General features: G+C 36.2%; 3 protein-coding genes across 7 annotated transcripts in view; all 3 read right to left on the bottom strand.

Annotated features, from left to right (window-relative positions):
* Positions 1-1,186: 1,186 nt before the first annotated feature.
* Positions 1,187-8,036, bottom strand: LOC124221716 (R3H and coiled-coil domain-containing protein 1). The gene is made up of 8 exons (XM_046631963.2): positions 7,740-8,036; positions 6,645-6,794; positions 6,305-6,432; positions 6,086-6,203; positions 4,739-5,885; positions 4,294-4,537; positions 2,867-3,103; positions 1,187-2,753 (listed from the first exon to the last, which is right to left on the bottom strand). Exons 1-8 carry the CDS (start codon positions 7,817-7,819, stop codon positions 2,689-2,691), a joined length of 2,169 nt encoding a protein of 722 aa, XP_046487919.1. The 5' UTR covers positions 7,820-8,036; the 3' UTR covers positions 1,187-2,688.
* Positions 8,037-11,510: 3,474 nt separating this feature from the next.
* On the bottom strand, positions 11,511-14,145 carry l(3)73Ah (lethal (3) 73Ah). Of its 3 annotated transcripts, none has more exons than XM_046631972.2 (5): positions 13,929-14,145; positions 13,410-13,709; positions 13,191-13,336; positions 12,884-13,027; positions 11,511-12,752 (listed from the first exon to the last, which is right to left on the bottom strand). In XM_046631972.2, the coding sequence occupies exons 2-5, from the start codon at positions 13,684-13,686 to the stop codon at positions 12,627-12,629; spliced, it is 693 nt and encodes a 230-aa protein (XP_046487928.1). In that variant the 5' UTR covers positions 13,687-13,709; positions 13,929-14,145; the 3' UTR covers positions 11,511-12,626. The 3 variants fall into 3 exon arrangements, with proteins under 3 accessions (XP_046487928.1, XP_046487927.1, XP_046487926.1); XM_046631971.2 differs by having other exon boundaries at positions 13,941-14,145; XM_046631970.2 differs by having other exon boundaries at positions 13,946-14,145.
* Positions 14,146-14,822: 677 nt separating this feature from the next.
* The window catches only part of LOC124221715 (fibroblast growth factor receptor homolog 1), a 48,488-nt gene continuing 43,264 nt past the window's right edge, over positions 14,823-20,046 (bottom strand). For all 3 annotated transcript variants that reach the window (XM_046631960.1, XM_069137063.1, XM_046631959.2), the window contains exons 7-11: positions 19,551-20,045; positions 17,836-18,334; positions 17,239-17,379; positions 16,998-17,103; positions 14,823-16,923 (exon numbers count right to left, since the gene is read on the bottom strand). In XM_046631960.1, coding sequence (XP_046487916.1) covers positions 16,816-16,923; positions 16,998-17,103; positions 17,239-17,379; positions 17,836-18,334; positions 19,551-20,045 — 1,349 coding nt within the window. In that variant the 3' untranslated portion in view covers positions 14,823-16,815. The remainder of the gene's footprint in view (positions 16,924-16,997; positions 17,104-17,238; positions 17,380-17,835; positions 18,335-19,550; position 20,046) is intronic.

Below are 20,046 nucleotides of genomic sequence, written 5' to 3'. Positions count from 1 at the left end.
TAAATATTCGCCATACAAGGAGAATAAATTTAAAATGAAAAGAGTTATTTCATCTACTCGAAAAAAAACTACGATATTAACTTCCTTACGCAAACGAGAAAAAAAAACACTATACGCAACCGCCTTCAGAGCCATATATCTTCCATGTACCCTGCTTAACTCTTTCAGTCACAGGTGAGTCACAGAAACCACCACAGTGGCACCCTTTTTTTCTTTCCTTTTTCATTTTGTCATTTTATTTATATTCTATACAAAATCGCGAATGTTTTGCATTTACAGGTAAATGAATTGCGTGACTGAAAGGGCTGAGCTCGACTCAGGTGAGACAGCTCCTACCCTTGAATTTGTTTACATTCTCGTGATCGGCAGCACGTTATCTATTCCTTCAGTTTTGTTCGTCAGTTCCGTGCGAGAATTCGCCGCGTAAACATCTGAACAGCGATACCTGTATCGAATGTGCGCTCATTTGTTGATTCGACCAGTTCAAGTGTACACAAACACGAGTGAACTTCTAAGCTAAATCTGCAGCCTTTACACTTTCAAAACAGAGTTTGTATCGTAGAAGGGAGGGGAGACCATAATGAAACTAGTCTTGTTGTGAGTTCATTCAGAAAACTGAACGTATAACCGATAAGTATTGAATTCGAAGCTGATATTAGCGGCAGCCATGCCGATTGTGAGCCGGCGTTTAGATCCGCCGATCAAACCTTTCACTGTAAACATTGTAGTCTACGTGCCTCACTTCAGACCAAACATTTTGATCGGGATTGATTTTTGCTCCGTAGGTTCGAAAAACGTTTCGTTTTCGAGAATTCATCGTCGAGTATGCCTTGCTTAATTATCAGATTGATCAATCGGGTCTTACCGAAATGTTACACGGTTTTTGTGTTCGGTCTCTGTAAGAGTAAAGTTCGTCGCGAAGAAAGTGGCTTGAACTTGTGTGATTAAAATGTACATACGTACTGTGTTGTGTTATACAAAATGGCAAGGCGATCAAACGAGAAATGGGAGTTGAGCAGCGAACGGTAAGAATGCGATTAAATTACATTCAGAGATGATATTGCTAGACATTTAACTGATTGTGAGATTGAAGTCTGTTAACGGCAACGGTATAATGGACATAATATTATGTTTATCGTTTCTCAGTACAGTTGCTTGGATGTGGAATAAATAATACCTTGCAGGGTATCGCATAGTACATAAAATATTTTTATTGGTCATTGGACAGAGTTAAATACATATTGCAGCATAACATAGAATATAGGTAACATGTCTTTTGTGTAATGACTAGGATTTCGTGATACACGCTTTTATTTCAGATCATTAACAATTGTATATAAAAATACAATATGATTATCATTACTATTTATCATTATTATTATTTCGTTTTTAAAAATTTCTTTTCAAATTTCACAACTAAACTTTGCATGTATATTTCGGGCTGTGTTAATAGTAGGTCATATTATGCATTCGAGATTAGTCTTGAGACGTCAGTTACGTACTATTAGAATAGCGGTAAGACGATCTTAGCCAAATCTTACATAAAGTCTTGACTATTAGTACAGCCCTTAGGTATATATGTACTTCATCGATTGTGCGTAAAGTCTTCAACAATAATACAATATAGAGTATATGTATAGATTTTTGTGGCACAACGTTATAATTTTTATTTTTCATTATATTAACTACTATATCCTACATACAGAACGTTTTTGCACACAAAAGCAACAATAATGCCATGTCGTTACATCACACAACCATTTACCACCTGTTCACGGTGGGTTTATATTTTTATGGTTTCTTTCTTCATTTCATTTCATCAAAAACGCTATTACATACAAAATTCGCGACAATAACAACACATTTTTATTATGCAATACAATTACTCAGCATTCGCGCGACCTCCGCTTAAATAAAAGTTTAAATGATAAGCTTCTTTTTAACCATCGTATAAATATCACTATACGTTTACAACTATACATACGAATACTTTACACATTCAACTAAAAAATTTATAGTATTCAGATTTTAATACTTTTTTTTTATCGACCTGCAACCTTTCAAATTTTAATATAACGATGTAAAAACTCTAATTTGTAATTATAAGTGATTTTATTGTCTGAAATTGAATCGCGTTTCGTTTAGACATATATATATTATATTTTATTTCGTGTTTCTTTCAACTGTATTTATTCGTAATAGAGACAGTCATTGCAGTACATAACGTACTATTTGAATAGATGTTTTCACAAAACTGTGAAAAGGTATATAAACTGTTATGATTTCCATCATATTAGTTACACTAATATATCATGTTTTATCGTGTTCAGGTTGTCATATACTCAGTATTTTGGCAACGCATTATAATATTTTTATCATTTCTAAAATGATATGCATACAGTTATGAAAAAAAAAGAATATTTGAATCAAATAATTACCTATATTAATCAAACTTAAAACTTAGGAGTTTATCACAATATAAGGACATGAAAGAATCACAATAGCGTTTTCATGCCACACTCATCTATCGGCGTTTTTGTAAATACCAAAATACCCAACACCTATGGCCGACTCAGTTAAACAAATTGTATTATGCTTTCGTTGATACTGAAAATAGATGAGCAAGGCACTAGTATTCATAGGCATCGTTATGAATTTTTGCAATATTATCTTGCTATATAATAAATGCTACTTTTCTGCTACGACTCCTTGCCAAGCATCTGCTCGTTGTTTGTTAGCTAGCCTTCGTCTCTCTGAAAGTGTGAATGTTCTTTGATGAAACAATCCATATGTGATTGAGCATGATACGATGCGAGCATATAATTACATTTCTTTCGTAACATGAAGAGATTTAATAAAACTATACCTTTTGCCTCGCGTAGCACAACCTTCTCTCTCTCACGCTCTTGTCTAGCTGTTGCCAGTCTCACGCCTAGTGCTCCAGTTACTAATCGTCTTGCTAGGGCTGCGCAAGTTTCTGGTCTTGCTCTATAAGGCTGTAAGAATTCGGCACTTCTTCTAGCTTTCGTTTTGCTCAAGGCTGTCGCTTCGCTGAGTGGCCGAGTCTTTACAAACGAATGATCCGATGCCAAGACCTCAGCAGCTAAAGTCAAAATGCCATTCGAATCATGTTAATTGTCAGAAATTCCTCATATTTTATTAATTGATTTGCTAGAAAAACATTTTCAAGTGACAAATGCTTGTTTCTAGTAACAAATATCCAAGTGATTTAATTGTTTGTAATCATGAGAAATAGGATAAAATGATTGCAAAGTCATATGCAATAGCTTGTTATAATTTCTTGTTTCTGTAAATTATTAAGCTGTGTCTAAATTTCAACATAAGGTCCTCGGACTGTATTATTGGTGACATTACTAGTAGTAATTGCCCTTTCACGATGATTATCAGGTTGCTAGTCCACGTGGTATAACTCTTAGAGGTCTCGAGTTGATGAGTTGATGATTTGAAATTGAAGCGCTTTTTATCCCATTGAGGCACTCAATTAATTTAGATTTTCAATAACGGTTAATTTTAAGATTACTTTTGTACTTGGAAAATTAATTTGTATCCATTTTCATGAATATTGAAGTCGACGGACAAAAGGTAACAATATAAAGGACTTCCTAAAGCGACTCAGGGGAAATAGAGAGTGTAATTCTTCAATTCAAACAAGTTACATAACTCGTGAATTAAATTCTTGGCTGAATTCCATGGTGTTGTAACATTGCAGTTCCTACTTTCACTTTGGATCAAAATATCGGCTTATTCGACTCACTCTTATTATACAATCATATGCCTACGTGTGAATTTATTGATTGTAGGCAGATTGCTATTATAGAGAGACGGTCATTAATAATTTACCATCAATTTCATCTATTTGTTCACCATTCAAAGATTTAATCATAAATTTTCTGAGCATCTATTTCATCCATTGGAGAAAGTTGATGTGCTCTTATCTAATCGAGATTCAGTCAAGCTTGGCGGAACATTTGCTTTCCTTGCAATTTAAACTCTGTAGTAACCCGATTACATCTTTGCCGGTTCAAGCGCAATGAGACTAACATTTGTTCTTTATTCATAAATTTTACTTCTTCTTTTATTGCCAAGACCTGATTGAGTGTACTTTCCTCATATTATCTTCAATCGCATGAAGCCAAGCAGGCGTTACGCGGCAGTTGCGAGACAGGTTTAAATGATGTTACAGCATGGATCAAGTAACACAACCGATTTGCATACTTAGAGCATTTAGTACTATGCGTATACCTAAACAATTAATATCTCGAGTTTACTCACCTATAAGAGGGCTGCTAAATACACCAAGACAATGCGTGTCATCAACCCATTTTAGTTCGAATCCTCCATTTTTGAAAGGACTAAACACAGCTGCAAGGTCGCTAGTTTTAAAGTCTGATGGGAAATTATATATCTCAACAACATGCGCAAACTCATCATTGGACACTTCCACCGGTGCTTTTGAATACGCCCTATAGTCACTCTTGGGTTTTTCTATCGTAACTTCGCCTACGGTTGTAGTTAACTGTAAAAATAACGATAATTTGAGTAGTAAATAAATATCATTTCATCACTGCTCGAAGGCTAGAAAGTTCAATGCAGTTCTTATTGATTGTGAGTCAGATTACATTTTCTTCAATATTGTGGAATGTAGAGCAAACAATACCTATTAGATAAAAAGGTGACAAAAATAAATGCATTTTGCAATAATAGTTAAAAAGCTTACTTCTTCAATCAATGAAGGATCCAAGCAATCTCCATTATCGTCAAAAAGGCTATCCCAATCGCAGTCGTCCCGATTAACTTTGGAGGATGGTAGAGGTGGTGGAGCTGGTTTGCTCTTGGATCTTTCGATTTTTTTTACTTTTTTCTCCTTTGTTGGCAATGATGGAGAAACCGGAATCGCTGGTGGTTCGTTGATAATAGCATCTTGCCGGACTTTCTCATCGGTGATTAATAATACATCTGACACTATATTTTGCCTAACTATCCTTCTATTTTTGTGATTAACAACTTCGTCGCAGTTCAGAAGTTGGTCTTTGGTTTCCTCCTTTTTTCTGTTACGATTTTCAGACATGATTAAATCTGAACTCTCCTCGTTCTTATCGATTTTTGGATATAATTCATCTCGTTTGATAGACTCGATAATATTTTCACCACCCTCGCCTTTTTCTACACTCATTGGCGATTGTCGAACCTCGCTTATCTCTAATTCACTTGATGCAGCTTCGCAACTACTTAATATCAGTCTGGTCTTGCACTGCTGCAGCTCTTCTTTAAACTGTGCGTCTGTTTGTACTGTTCCAGGTTCTCCCATTAAACAGGCATCTCTTGATTCATTGTCTACCCTATTTAATATAGGAGTACATTCTGTCTTCAACATCGGTTTTACATAGCCATCGACACTTTGTTCAGTTACTGCCGCAGATTCACTTGGTAGAAAAACATCAGCTTCGAAGTTCATTAATATTTCACTGACAACTTTGTCGTTATTTCCAATGAAGCTACTACTGCTACTCGTATTCAATACATCGTCTACAATTATATGTTGAGTCTGTGAGGATTCCTGCCTAATCGGTATCTCAAGCGCCCCGGAGAGATTTCTATCTGTTTCTAAAACAGTTACAACATCTGAGACTTCGACTTCACGTTCTCTTTCTTGTGTCCCATTATAGGCATCTGACACAGCTCCACTATTATCATTACAAGATCTGAGGCTCGTACGGGTAGGTGAAGACGTTGTGCTACGCCGTTCTCTAGTTGACCGTAGAGCTCTAGAAGTTTCTCGAGACAAGGAGCTTCCCTCGGCTTCGTTACTACGCCGATGTTTAGGAACATAAACTGCACGGTCTGGTCTCTTCTGTCGATTGGCCCTGAAAATATTGTTAAAAATATTGTCAAGGAAGTCATTTTCTCAAGTAAGGTTAATCAAAGAATGAAGATGGGTTACAATCCAGTAGGATGGCCAAATTCAGTGGTGAATTCACATGCACAAACTTTTGGAAAACCTTATACAGCACATACGTAAGCGAGAAGCTGAACAATAGGTGCAGCTTTGTTAAAACTGACTCACTTAGATGCCTGCGAAGATTCGGAAGCTGGTTGATCCTGCTGAGAATCAGTCTGGACGTCACATCTCGCTTTTCGCGCCGGCGGGGGTCGGTAAATTCCAACGGATGGCACTGATTTCACTAAAACGACACAAAGCAACGCGGCGCAATGAGGAACGCGTTCACATATCGGAACGAAGAACAGTTCAAACAATCAATAATCACGATAATTTAACACACACCTTGTCTTTGACGCGTATTCTCCGGCGATTCTAACGCCGATCTGTGCCCTTCTACTCTCATGGCACAAGCGAAGTCCAATACTTTAAAATCGCACGTTTCGGCTGAGGCACCATTCAACTTCGGATCCCTTTTGACGATATTCAATTTATTACTCGCAGAGTTTATAATCTGTGATCGTTTTTTCAGTTTGTAACGGAGCTTCGGAGCAAATTTTACAGAGTTTCAATGAAACGACAGAGTCTAGACTCGGGTAGATGGAAATACAAATTTTCTGTCACTCAAAGCTACGTTACGGCTGAAACGATCGTGTCATATCATTGGTCCAGACCGAGACTGTACCTTACGACATCGGTCTTGTAGCACACGACGGTCCTTCGCTGGGCACCCTGGCCGATAGAAAAGGTGTACAATAAATCGTGATATTGATCCTGTACCGATTGGTGTATGATGAACCTCCTGTAGTTGTTTACAGGCGGGAAGACGAGTACTCTGAAAGTGAAAACCCGTCTAATCGCGTCTGAAAGTAAAACCGAACTGGACAAAACGAAGCAAGTCGACGTTGAGTGAACGTGCCAGAAGTCCTTGCTTCCCCGCCACTGGTAGATACTGGCTCAATACGTATAACACGGCTTTACATAATACACCTGACTTTCTCTTTTGACGGCTTCCTGAACTGCACGCGCCAGTCCGCAAAAATAAATAAGAAATGAATATCAAGCGAATAAATAAAATACCACCGACTCTCGTACGCCTGTCAAAATAATTTTTCTATCGTTTTTAACATTTCAATTTGCGACTCAAATCGCCCACGTAAAACGATCATCCGTTCGTTATCGCTCGGCGATATTTTTGTCGAGCGTACGTAACGAAGCATCGCGGTGATAAACCGTAATTGCGACGATAATCGTCGACGCGTTGAATTCGACGAATCTACCCGCCATATTTTCTAGTAAAACACCCGCGCATTGCGTCGGCTGCGTCGTGAGGGGGGAGAAAAATAGAGGAAAAAAGCTGACACGAGTGCAAACACAAGCGTAGCGGAATTCCGCGCAAAGGTGACCCGTTCTTGATTTACACGTTACGATTACGGCCTCGAGTATTTTAACATGCGTGCCCTGCCGTTCTTCACGCGTCCGCGCGTTAAAGTTACAGGATCGCGTAACGTTAGTTACGGTTAAGTAATCGGCAATCGCGCGACGGGAATATATATCAACGATCCAGAAATAATGTATGTAATTATGTACGTACCGAACTCCGTTTCTGATTTTCACAAGTCAAAGTATCGAGGTAAGGGAATTCAGACGCGTAAAAATCTGTCATTGTTTCAGAACGACTACGAATCCACAACGTGTAACGCGGTGTATTTACTTATTTATTTATTTATGCTACCGTCTAGTCCGAAGGCGATATGCACGAATGTATGTTTGTACGTACCTTTTTCGTTCCGTCTTTACGGTAAACTCCTTAATATCCCGCTCCACGTATTCGGAGAACAAACTCTCCTGCAAACTCATCAGTATCTAGGGAAAATCTTCATCCACCTTACCAACGAACGTTACGCTAATTCTTTTCGTTCTCCTCCTCTTTGTCAATAAATACATTTAGGTGGAAATTTTATGCGTTCGGGAATCCGCTACTGATCCTCGGTGTCCCCTCTGTGTATATTTTTACGCCGTTTATTACTGCCCACCACGCAATGACTCGAATCCCCTTCTCTTCTCTCTGTCGCTTCAACGACTCTCTTACTTCCTCTTCTCTATCTCCGATCATTCGCTCGGCGCATGCGCCGTTCGACCTTTTCTTTGTTTTCTTTTCTTTCCCCGCCTTCTTTTCCTTCGACTCACAGCCCTACCCAGCTATAGAGGCGCTGCCTGCCGACTTAACTTGCGATTCTTACGATTGCTCATGCATACACACGCATACTTACGATTGCTCATGCATACACGCATACTTAGGATTGCTCATGCATACACACGCATACTTACGATTGCGTGCAATCCCCCAAGGACGACTTTCAGCATTGTAGTTGAAACTACGGTCACGTACTCGCCTCTTACGCCTACCTGTTAATCGCAAAGTACCGTATCACCGTCGTGTCATCCGCCTTCCTATTACGCTCACCCATCGCTCACCGTTATGCAATGTCAGTCTGCCGTCAATTGTTTTTTGTTTTTTTTTTGTTGTTTTATTATTTATCTAAGTAGAGTCAGACGGTCTTTTGATTTTACCGATCTAACGATAAACGCGTTTCGATTATACTATTCTCCGTGATCGTACATCGATGCGAATTGCAAATCGTAATGATTAATTATTATTCAAACGTAGGAAAAATATAAAAATTTCAAGTTTTTTAATTACCCGTGAATTAATAATCAGAATTAAATTAGAAAGGAATTGATTTCCGTATTTTATCGTGTCCTCATTTCGACGTATTAGAAAAATATCATGATACGATCTCGAAATGCGGTTGAAAAAGACTTCATCTCAAATTTTGATACGTCGATTAATTACATTTGTCGCCAATTTTCTGCACACGGTGTGCAATTTATTTGGCTGCAATATATTATTCTACTTATATACCACAATGTACAGTTGTAAATATATCCATTAATTATATATATAGAAAATTATGTAGAAAATACACGCATAAACTCATCTGAACTTACAATTTGGTTAAATATTTAAAAAAAAAAAAGGGAAAACTTGATTGAATTGAAAGTGAAAATTATTACCGTCGACCGCTGTTAATAATAGAAATACCGCGGTTTTATTTCGGTTAATTATCTACGCATTGTAATAATCTTGAAAAGAAATTTAAACACCTAGTGTGTATATAATTATATGATCATGCATACGCAGCAAAGTAGTAAATTAGTAAATTTTTTGTCCTCAAGTACAGAATCTCATTCCTGATAATTGAAGCGTATAACAGCAGCTTTCATCGAGAGCGGAATTCTGCGTGTAAGGATTTCGGGTATGAGTAAAAAATGAATAAAAATGAACAAAAATGAACAAAAATTGTACATCACGAGGCCTCGGGAATACCGAAAAGTCAATCAAACTTCGCAACGTGTATGTTTATACATATTATATATACGAATCGACTATCATGCACTCCCTACGAAAGTGAAAGGCGAGACCTTTAACGGTCGCAAAATCCTTTCAATCTTTACACCGTGGCTATTATACAGCTGCCTAGAGTGCGGATATACATAACTATTTATCCGACTACTAGATTAGGAAGAAAAAGAAATGATCTCTCGACATTTTTCTTGCCGTATTTAACGGTATACAATTTCCTGTTTTCTCTGCCTCATTGATGCACGTACATACATACATACATACATACTTACTTGCTTACACTGATCGCTTTTTACAAGCCTACTCTACGTAATTTTTGTTGTAACGATATGATATTCTTGGGATTTGCAACACACGCACTCTCCTGCAGTGCGTGTACATCGTGGTGTACATGATGCAATAAGTAACAGAATTTATTTTCAGTTATACATGGAGTATTTAGTAACCGCCTGCCGGTATTACGTTATAGAGGAGAGAAAGTGAGACGAATGAATCCAGATTCCATACTCGCAATATCGAACTTCACCGAATTTCTTATGATGCTCATTAAGACGTGTTCACACGATGATCATTAATCGCGTGTTAATTCTATCCGCGACCACTGCGATAAATTATTCCGCCTGCCTTTTTTTACGTGTAACTTAGACAATGTATTGTTATTGTAGGTAATTAATTTCTGTGGGTAAAAATTTTCACCTGAATAATTCTCACAGCTGGAACTGCTTGAACTTGTTTTAAGTATACGTATGCTATACACCACGTATATCTAACATTAGAAAAAATTTACCACGGTGAAGTCGTATTATACATGTGTTGTGCACAATCGCGAAAGTCTAGTTTTTTTTTTTTTTTTGGTTTTCTTTCTGCTGCAACCTTTCTCCTACGTGAGAGGATGAAATTCCTTAAAATGAAATTTACGGACGAACAACGGCCAATGTGTTCACTAGTTTGTAAAAAGCTGTAACACTGTCGGAGAAAAAGTTACAGGATTATTAATCTGAGAGAAAAAAAACACCGAAAATATATCGTCGCGTATTCAATTAGGGATGTATAAGTGCGGAGAAGTAAATGATCTATGTATAATACGTATACATATATGTGTACGGGAAATACGACCGTTTGTTGAATAACAAATTATACTGTACAAAACATATTTATTTCAATAATTTATGATAATACATATACACGTGTGTACAACGTATTTAAGCATTAGTACAATCGAGTATACCACTACTTAGCAAAGTTGCTTATAATTATATCCTAACAATATGTACAATCACACTCGTTTTTTCTTCCTTTTTCTTTTACATGATCATCTAAAACTTAGCAAGTTGATCTAAATACAAGCAGCAATCACACGTTCTATAATTCACTCGAATTAAATCTTGATTATTTTTAGGAATGCGACTTTTGACATATGCCGTTATAATTATCGACGCATGCTTTTTAAAGGTAATATAAACCGCTCTCGAGGTAACTTGAATGTCGAATGAAGTATAGAATAGTGAACCACATTACATACAGCGCATAAATATACAAAGGTAAAAAGTCACAACGTCCAAGATTTACGCTAGTCGAATTATCGCAACGATTAGTCTATTTAAAGCAATGGATAATTCCAGAGTTCTGTCAAAAAATATTCTATATACATTCAGGTATATATTTCATATCTTGAATGGAAAACTACGTTACGGTGTTACTATGCAAACAAAAACGAAAAAAAAAATAACAAATTATTGCGAAGAAGTAAGTACTGAGAGAAAAATTGTCCAGGTATAGAAAACACGTAATTAAAATTCTCTCTATGCAATGCACTCTTAGGTATTACATTTTGTAACATCTACATATACTATACAATAGCCCACGGTATATTGACGTCGACAATTTGAAAAATATAAATTTAGATGGGCATTGTTATATGTATGTATGTGTTTCTGATTCCCATTTAAAAATACTTGTCTATATTATATATGTGTAACGTATCTACGTATTTAAATGTTTGAAAACTACGACGCCTTCTGTACCAGCCACATTTACATTTTTAATTAAAGTCAACTAAATGTTAATATTATTATTTCTTTGTTCAAATATTACATATGAAAATAACGAAGATTCATGTTGATATTTTTATTATTATTGGTTAAAGAAAATATTAAAACACATATAGTATGTACGATGAACTTAAACGTTCTATGATACAATCGTGGTGACGATAATGCGTTTCTACTTTTTTTTTTTCAATAGATTTTGGTCTGGAATTAGTGCTGGCTGAGATGGAAAAAAAAAATTAAAATTTTTCTCTTATCGATAAATATAAACGATAAACCTAAAGATAGATCCGTAGAAATTAAATTATATACTGTACAGTATTATCGATTCTGAACATATGAAATCCATCTCATATTGAAGAAAACAAAAACCTGCTTCACAATGATTCCAAAATATTCTCAACTAGATGCACAATTCAAAGTATACGCGTATTTACGTTATATTTGAAATTTCAGAACTCATAAAACTGGTACAAAGTTTTATTCGTTGGAAAGAACAGTTGATTTATTAAAAGCTGATGAAGAAAACTTGATTTGACCTTAATTAACAGGATTGATAATACGTTTCTTTGTTCCTGAATATTTTTATATTTACCGCTTGCTTCAGTTGTTTAGAAAATTTTTTGTTCCACGAAATGAAAATTGTTGGATTTATAGTTGACTTTTGGGCGAAAGTTAGACAGAGGTAAATTCTAGAGTTAATACCTTAACGCGAGTCATGATAAAGATAAAATAAAAATAAGTAATGATAAAAATTTCGAAATAATATCTAAAAATATGCAAGCGTGTGTGGTTCTTTCGTCCAGTTTAAAATTCTTTCATGTTACTGTGCTTTATGTCGTAATAATCGGGTTTTCGTTATTCTTTTCCTCCATAAATTTGCTAATCATAAAATATATTCATCTTTTACTCATGAAAATAATTATATCTATATACATACGTATATATGAATTTTTATACCATACACATTTATATACGTTTCATTTTTCTTTTCCTTTATCATTGAGCTGGTGCAAAATTCTCAGCCTGAAATCTAACGTGATATTTGATAAATAAAAGCTGCATATCTCGAATATATAGGCTTGTATAGCAAGGCGGTAGATTGATAGATTGGATGAAAATATGTTAGAGTTCCATTTGAAGCTGGTTAACGTTACAGCTTGTTTCTATACACCGAGAGAAAGAGCTTAGATTATATGTCTATACGAGGCCTGTATTGGAGCCTTAGAGGTGGGTCTCGAAACCTCCATCTTGTTACGTAGACAAATTTTAACGTATGATCCTTTCCCAGGAGCTCATTGTTGCATAGAATATCGATCTGAAATCAAACAACAGATTATTTTGTAACAAGGAGTATCGGCTCATCGAAGCTACGCCTTAAAACTCTCAGTATTTTCTTTTCCTCTGCATTTTCCATTTAAGATATCCAGTTTTTTTTTCTTTACTTACATCGCGATATTTCTCCATACCGTTGAGGACTTTTTTGGCAATAAATTTTTTCAAGTGTGTAATAGTCGCCTGTGCCGAACACCTTATAAATCTTCGTTTCAACGTTTTTAAACTTGTGTTCATGCACTCCAAGCACACGTTAACCTGTGAAGAGAAAAACACCCATCCTGTTATAACGTCTGACTAAAGAAGAAACGTATCTGAAACACGCCATGTTTCTCGAAACGAAAAATTGTTTCTATTAGTCACTGTATCTTTGCAACAAAGCTTCTCAATATCGAACGAAAAGTAAAAATTTTTTATTCACCTGTTCATCGGCTCGGTGATAATCAGACTCGGCATGAGTGTCGCCAGATTGTTTTTCCTCTTCCATTTCGGCGGCGTTTGGTAAAACATCCTTAGGACAAGGCAATCCTCGGGCTCTATAGAATTCTCTCTCTCTCTTGATTTCGTCTGAAATAAAAGCGAGTCGCTGGTTAACGATTGTCGTTATAATTGGCAAAATACAAGCAGGTGAACTACTCACTCTCCTGGAGATCGGGGACAAGTTTGTAGACGATATCCTGCATGGTTCTGTCAAAGCTAATATACTGAAGGGGATGTGACTGGTGTATAACTATTTGGCATGTCGGGCAGGTGTGTTTCTCCTCGAGGTGTTTGACTAGGCAGCTTTTACAAAATGTGTGGAGGCACTCCGTCACTGTTGTAGCATCTATAAGGTAGCCGCGGCATATCTTGCACGTTATGTGACTGTTTAATGTTTTCAGCTTTATTCGCCTCTCCATGGCACCGGTGAGCACCATTTATTCGGAATTCACGTTATCACCTGCGAAAATAACTCTATTCAATACGGTGTGAATTTCCATCCGATTACCACGAGTAAAACGTTCCCCGAATAATATTCTCATTTTCATTTATAATAGCGGTAAGCACGTTTCGAACAATCCGAATATTCCTTTGGGCATAAGTTTCATCCTAAATTCATACCCATACTAAAATTATACTTTTGACAATTGCCTGTGTTTCGTTGTAAAAAGTGGGTTACCATATTTCTAACCTTACTTTTGGCCTATAAACTTTCACGGCTCTCACTAGTATGCATCACCAACAAACAACGCGGAAACATTTTTTATTACGATTGATATATTTTCATGGTATTATTCGTCACCTTATATATAGAATAAAATAACATTTGTAATAAAAATTTGGTAAAAACAACTTATTGTAAATGTGGCTGATGACAACAAAACGTATTGACTTAACCGCCCTCTCAGCGCTCTTTTCTCGTACTAATCTACTCGCATCTGTTTCTCCTGCAACCGTTTAATTGGTTTAATCTTCACGGCGCGCAAAGCGTTCCATTTACAAATTTCAAATTTTTTTCCCTAACATACCGGTCATTCTAGTTTTTTACATTAATATTCTCACAAATGGTGAAATAAGCCGTTTTGTCCCTCTTTTCCGATCTAGTAGTCATCGTAGATAAAAGATGTATACAGGCTTTCATGTGTCAGAAAATGAATAAGGTTGCATCGTCAACCAACACTATTATAAAAACAGTCCTGTTTCAGACTTTGAACTGTAAACACGCATTGCCATTAAAGCATTTTTCCTCATCTTTTAATTTTGTTGCCTGTTTCTTCGCTTCATAAGCTGACGAACTTGTTTTACTTATTATGCAACGCCTAGTTCGTTACAATATATTTCAGAATCATTTGTATCGATTGTTTTCGTTTTCTTGAAAGTCCTTCCTCTGTATTTCTCTGGAAGAGAAAGTCAGAGAAATGGACGAAATAAAATATTTTATTTTTTGTTCCGCTAAATTCTCTTTCGAAATACTTACTGCAATCCTTTTTTTGCCAATCAATCGAACGAACTCGAGCTAAATTTTAACTTACAGGAAGGTGGGAAATTAGAGATTGTCATACAAGTATTAATGTTGGGTACACATATTTTCATTTATTGGAGAGTTGAAACTCGTTACACTTCAGTTACACCGAATATACAAATATACGATACATGTTTGCAGGTAAAAATGTGGCAATCGCTGTGATTATTTAGGCACTGATTAAAAAAATTTTCCATTTTTTTCTTTCTTCACTTTATAGAAATAATAAACAATTCGGTCCTATTTACACTTTATTTTATTTTTTATTCTTCTTGTCTAAACTATTTTTACTCCGTTACGGCGTAAACTTAGATGTGAATGTGTTTAAATGTACTTTTTACAAGTTTTATTCATTTTTTTTTTCATTTTTCTTTTTCTTTTAATTTCTTGTTTCTTTCCATTGTTAACAACCATGAATACACAGTTATAAGATAGGGTAATTCGTTCTTGAACTATTCATTCGCGTAACGGCGTTTTATATTCAATGATGTGTACCTTTTGTGTTTCATTTATGATGTTCAATAACTGATTTCGCATAATACAAAACGGACAAAATGAAATACATACGATGAATTTACAAATAATAAATTATCTAATGCTATTTATTATCTACTATAATTTTTATAAACTGTTATCTATACACGTATGTTGAATGCTTCGTAAATACTTTGAGGTATTCGTATACCTTCAAGAGAGATATTGAGGATAAATGTATCCACTGTTTCAAACGATATGAACAGAAATATCCGTATTAATACAAAAAAAATAAAACGTGACGTTCTCTCTGTCGCTGCAGTTCTATCTTATTTTCGAGCTCATACAAATTTTCAGCAAGGTTCGTACCTAACGTTCGTACATGTGAACGAAATGTAATATACTTGTGATTATTTTCTCTTCTTTTTTTTCTTCGGTAGTTTTTACAAGTTTGCATTAAATCTATGATAAAAAAAAAAACAACTAAAAACGTAGAAATGTTACATATTATAAATCTTAGAAAAAAGAAAAATCTATCGTACAAAATGTTGAAATTTATAAATTGACTAGTAACAAACACAATATCGTACCCATTGCAATTCGTTTCTCAATTTTTTTTTGTTGTTTTCATTCGATAATACATAAAATAATGATATAGTTTGTCAAGATTTTGAGCCTTTTCCAAAGTGTGATAATAATAATTGTAACAATAATAATGAATTGTCAACGAGTTGAACGAGCACGTTTATTATAGATATATAATACATACATGTATATAAATCAATTATAAAAATACATGTTTATTATTATTATTATGATTATTTATTCTTACATTTTAGTATACTTCTCGATGAAATTAATAATCAATCAATTGCTCGATCGATTATTGTAATTTCAATTTTACTGAATTGGTAACAATTAAAAGGCACTTAGTCATCGCACATTATTATATTATTACATAAATACGTAAAAAGTATATAACGCGTGATTTATACCTTGCACGATTAGCACCTCGAAACATCAGGCACCACCAGGTTTACAATGCGTTGGATTAATTATTTTTTTTCTCCCTTTTTTCGTTTTTCAACAGTTCCTTAAAAGTCTAAAAAAAATATGCGTCACGTATTTATCTTTATTTTTTGTTTATTTATTTATTCATTCATTTATTTATTTATCTATTTATGTTTTTGTCAATACTGATTTGTATCATTTGGCGTTCTCTATGTTCTCTATGTATCAGTCGACGTTCGGTTGTACAAATATCCCGACGTAATTTACCTCCTTCCACTCACAAAAACTTGAATCGCCTTTTTTCCTCTTTCACTTTTGTCCTTCGGTGTAACAAACACTTTATATTACACGTGATTTTTCACTATTACATGTATTATACTTTGTCAGTTTGTTAGTTCATTATTCTCAAAATTATCTTCTCATCTCGTATCGATTGTACGATTCCTTTTCCGTCATTTTCATTTCTACCGAACCAAGAGTTCCGACGTCTTGATTATCCCTCGAAAATTCGTGAGTAAAACAACAATTGTCACCTTATTTTCTCATTCGGCCAGGTTATTCACAACAAGTACGGAAACTTCTCGTCATCGTCGTCTTCCTCGGCTTCGCTCGACTCCTGGCTGGATGGCGGCGTGTCTAGCTGCGGTAGACCGAGGTCCAAGTATTCCTGAAAAATTCGAGAAAACTCGTTGTCATCATTTTCGTTAATCATTATCGGATTATTTATTGCGATTCACTCACCTCGTTAGCGGTTATCGTCAATATCCTGTCAAGGTCTTCGACCAGCTCACCGAACATCGGTCGTTCGTTTGGTTGGTAACTCCAGCAATCCCGCATGAGCATGTATCTTTGGAATCGAAGAAAGATCAGGGTGAGGGTTGACCGACACGGCACACGAATAAGAAGGACAAGAAGGAAAGTCGGTATGAAATTAAGAACATGTATTTAAAAAAAAAAATGGAAAATTTTTTTCCCAACTTACATCTCGATAGAACAACACGGAGGCTTTTCCATCCTGTGTCCAGATCTCAATAGCTGAAACAATTTCTCAACCGAGGGAACGGACGGGTAGGGCGTACCGCCCAGAGTCATTATTTCCCACAACAGAATTCCGTACGACCATCTAATAACGGGAGAATTATTTTTGGATTAGAAAATTAGAACACTTTTGACGATTAAAATCATCTTAAGGAGACGTAAACGAGCGCAGAATGTCGAAAGTGGCCCAATTCTAAGAATTTATATCTTGATAACCAATTAGAGTTTCGTCAGAGATTTATTTTATACCAAAGTTACATGGTACATGTTTCGGACCATTCGAAACTTTGCTACTTGGTAAAAATTTGATTTCTTTACTTCAAGTTTCGCCATGAAATAATTTGGAATTCGGCGCTTTCGGAACTTTTCAAATTCGGAATTTCAACGTCGCCCCCACAAACGAAACTCGATCTACATCGTTTGTATAAAACAACCAGCAGCCTAATTAAATAACTATTTCGGGTATAAATTCTCAAGAAATTGCACGATTCTTTCAGCCCTCTACTAGTTGCACGTAATTCTGAAACGCGCGCGAACTTACACGTCGGACTGAGTGGTGTAAAGCCTGTGAAAGAGGGCCTCGGGTGCCATCCACTTAACCGGAAGCCTTCCGTCTGTAGTTTTCCTGTAGTAATCGTGGCAGTGGATGTCGCGGGCGAGTCCAAAGTCGGCTATCTTGAGCACGTACTCGTCGCTCACGAGGACGTTCCTGGCGGCCAAATCTCTGTGGATGCAGCGTCTGCTCGCCAGGTATTCCATGCCCCTGGCTACCTGGTACGCGAAGGAGACGAGGTCCTTTTGCGTCAGCGTTTTTCGCTGCTTCGTCTCCTGACCTATCGTCGGCTCGTAACCGGAAGACGGTCTGTGCTCCCGCAGGAAGTCCCGGAGGTTTCCGTGAGGCGCGAATTCGACCACGACGTAAAGCGGACCGCCTTGAGTGCAAGCGCCCAGCAGGTTTATTATGTTAACGTGCTTTCCGATTACCTTCATCATTTCCATTTCCGACACAAGGTCCATCATCTCTGCGTCCGTGTGACCCTCTGTAGAAATAAAATTGCACCAATATCGTTAGTTATTCATTCCTGGCTTTCCGGATATGCTTCGTCCGATAGCTTACGTATATACGGTTTCAAGTTTCTAGCCGCCTCGAATCGTTCTACTTTCAATCCATTCGTAACTGTACTTGCCACAAATAATTTGGATTTATTGGTTTCGTTTTTTACTTGATATAAACATTAATACATATTTTTACTCGTGAGTCATCAAATTTCATACATGTCGAATCAAATGAACAGCTGTAATGTCGTCGGACATAATTCGGCCGATTTGGATTGGTCGTGGTTGTAATAAAAAAAGGAAAAAAAAATTTGATAAGTGTATTGCGATTGATCAATGCGCATGCGCTGATTGCGCAATTTCCATCGGAGGGTTCGATAAGAGATTGTCTTTTTTTTTTTTTTTTTTTTTTTTACCGTAGGAACTGCATTCAAGTATTACTAGATTGCTGATTTTTTTTTTATATTCTCTAAAAATCTTATATCTATTCCAATAATACTGCTGCTGCTGCTGTTGTCGTTCAATAAGTATTGAATTGATATTATTCTTTCCATTCTTGCATAATTCATTTTACAACGTTAAAGAATTTGAGAAATGTTTCAAATAAAATTGTGCAATCTCACTGAAGTTTTGTATTTTAATATCAAGTTCAATGATAATAGAAAAATGGAATTTTTATTTTTACTTATGAATTCAACGAGATTTATCAAATCGCGTAAACGTTAAGTAACAATTATTATTTACCTGGACCGAAAAAATTTCCGCACAATAACTAGATTCGAGCAATAACAACTCATTTGATTCAACGTATTTGCGTAGTCGAAAATTATCGTCGAAATGAAAATATGTATTTATTTATCCTAGTACAATTCTAAATCCTATATACGTACACATGCATTTCTTTTGTTCCTTTTTTATACATTTAAAATAATAACAATAATAATAAATAAATCGAGATACAGGTTCAAATAAATTTTCTTATTTGAGGCAAGTGTAAATTAGAATACCATTTAATTGCTGTAAATAATAATTTCCTCACATCGCAAAGAAAATTGAATCATTCCAACGAATTGAACAGTACGTAAGTGATGTTTTTTTTTTTTTTTTTCATAAAAAAGCAAAAAGCACGAGAGGATTGTTTTTACTTTTTATACTAGTACATTAATCGATCAATGAATTATTGTAATTCTGGGCGTGTACCCTTGAGCATTTTGACAGCAACGACGCTCGGTATTCCGGGTTTAAGGGAGTTCGACTGGGCGCGAACAACTTTTCCGAATGCTCCTTCGCCGAGGGTGTTTCCGAGCGCCAAGTGATCCCGAGAAAGTTCCCAGGCACTGTCCATCGGTAATTCGTACTCGGAAATACTTCCTCCTGAGTTGTCTTCGGCCGTGGCGGTGGATTTTTGCTTCTCGATTTTAACGACCGGCATTAGGAGCGGCTCCTGAACGTTCTGGGCGTTGGCCAGATGCTGTTTCTCCACGATCACCTTTTTCGTCCACTGCGTCACCACAGCAGCTCGGGCCGTTTCTATCGCCAGTATTTTCTTCATCTTCTCTCGCTTCAGTCGTCGGAATATACTGACAACGATTATTATCCCGAAGAGAAAGGATGTGCACAAAATACCCGCCAACGCGTTCACCAGGACCGATTGAGGCCGAGCTGTTAGCGGAACCCGGTTCTCCTCTTCAAGAGC

This window comes from Neodiprion pinetum, chromosome 6 (assembly GCF_021155775.2).
Source record: "Neodiprion pinetum isolate iyNeoPine1 chromosome 6, iyNeoPine1.2, whole genome shotgun sequence".
NCBI classification, from domain to species: domain Eukaryota; kingdom Metazoa; phylum Arthropoda; class Insecta; order Hymenoptera; family Diprionidae; genus Neodiprion; species Neodiprion pinetum.
Note: the sequence above shows the minus strand (reverse complement) of the source record. Positions and strands in the feature narration are given on the sequence as shown.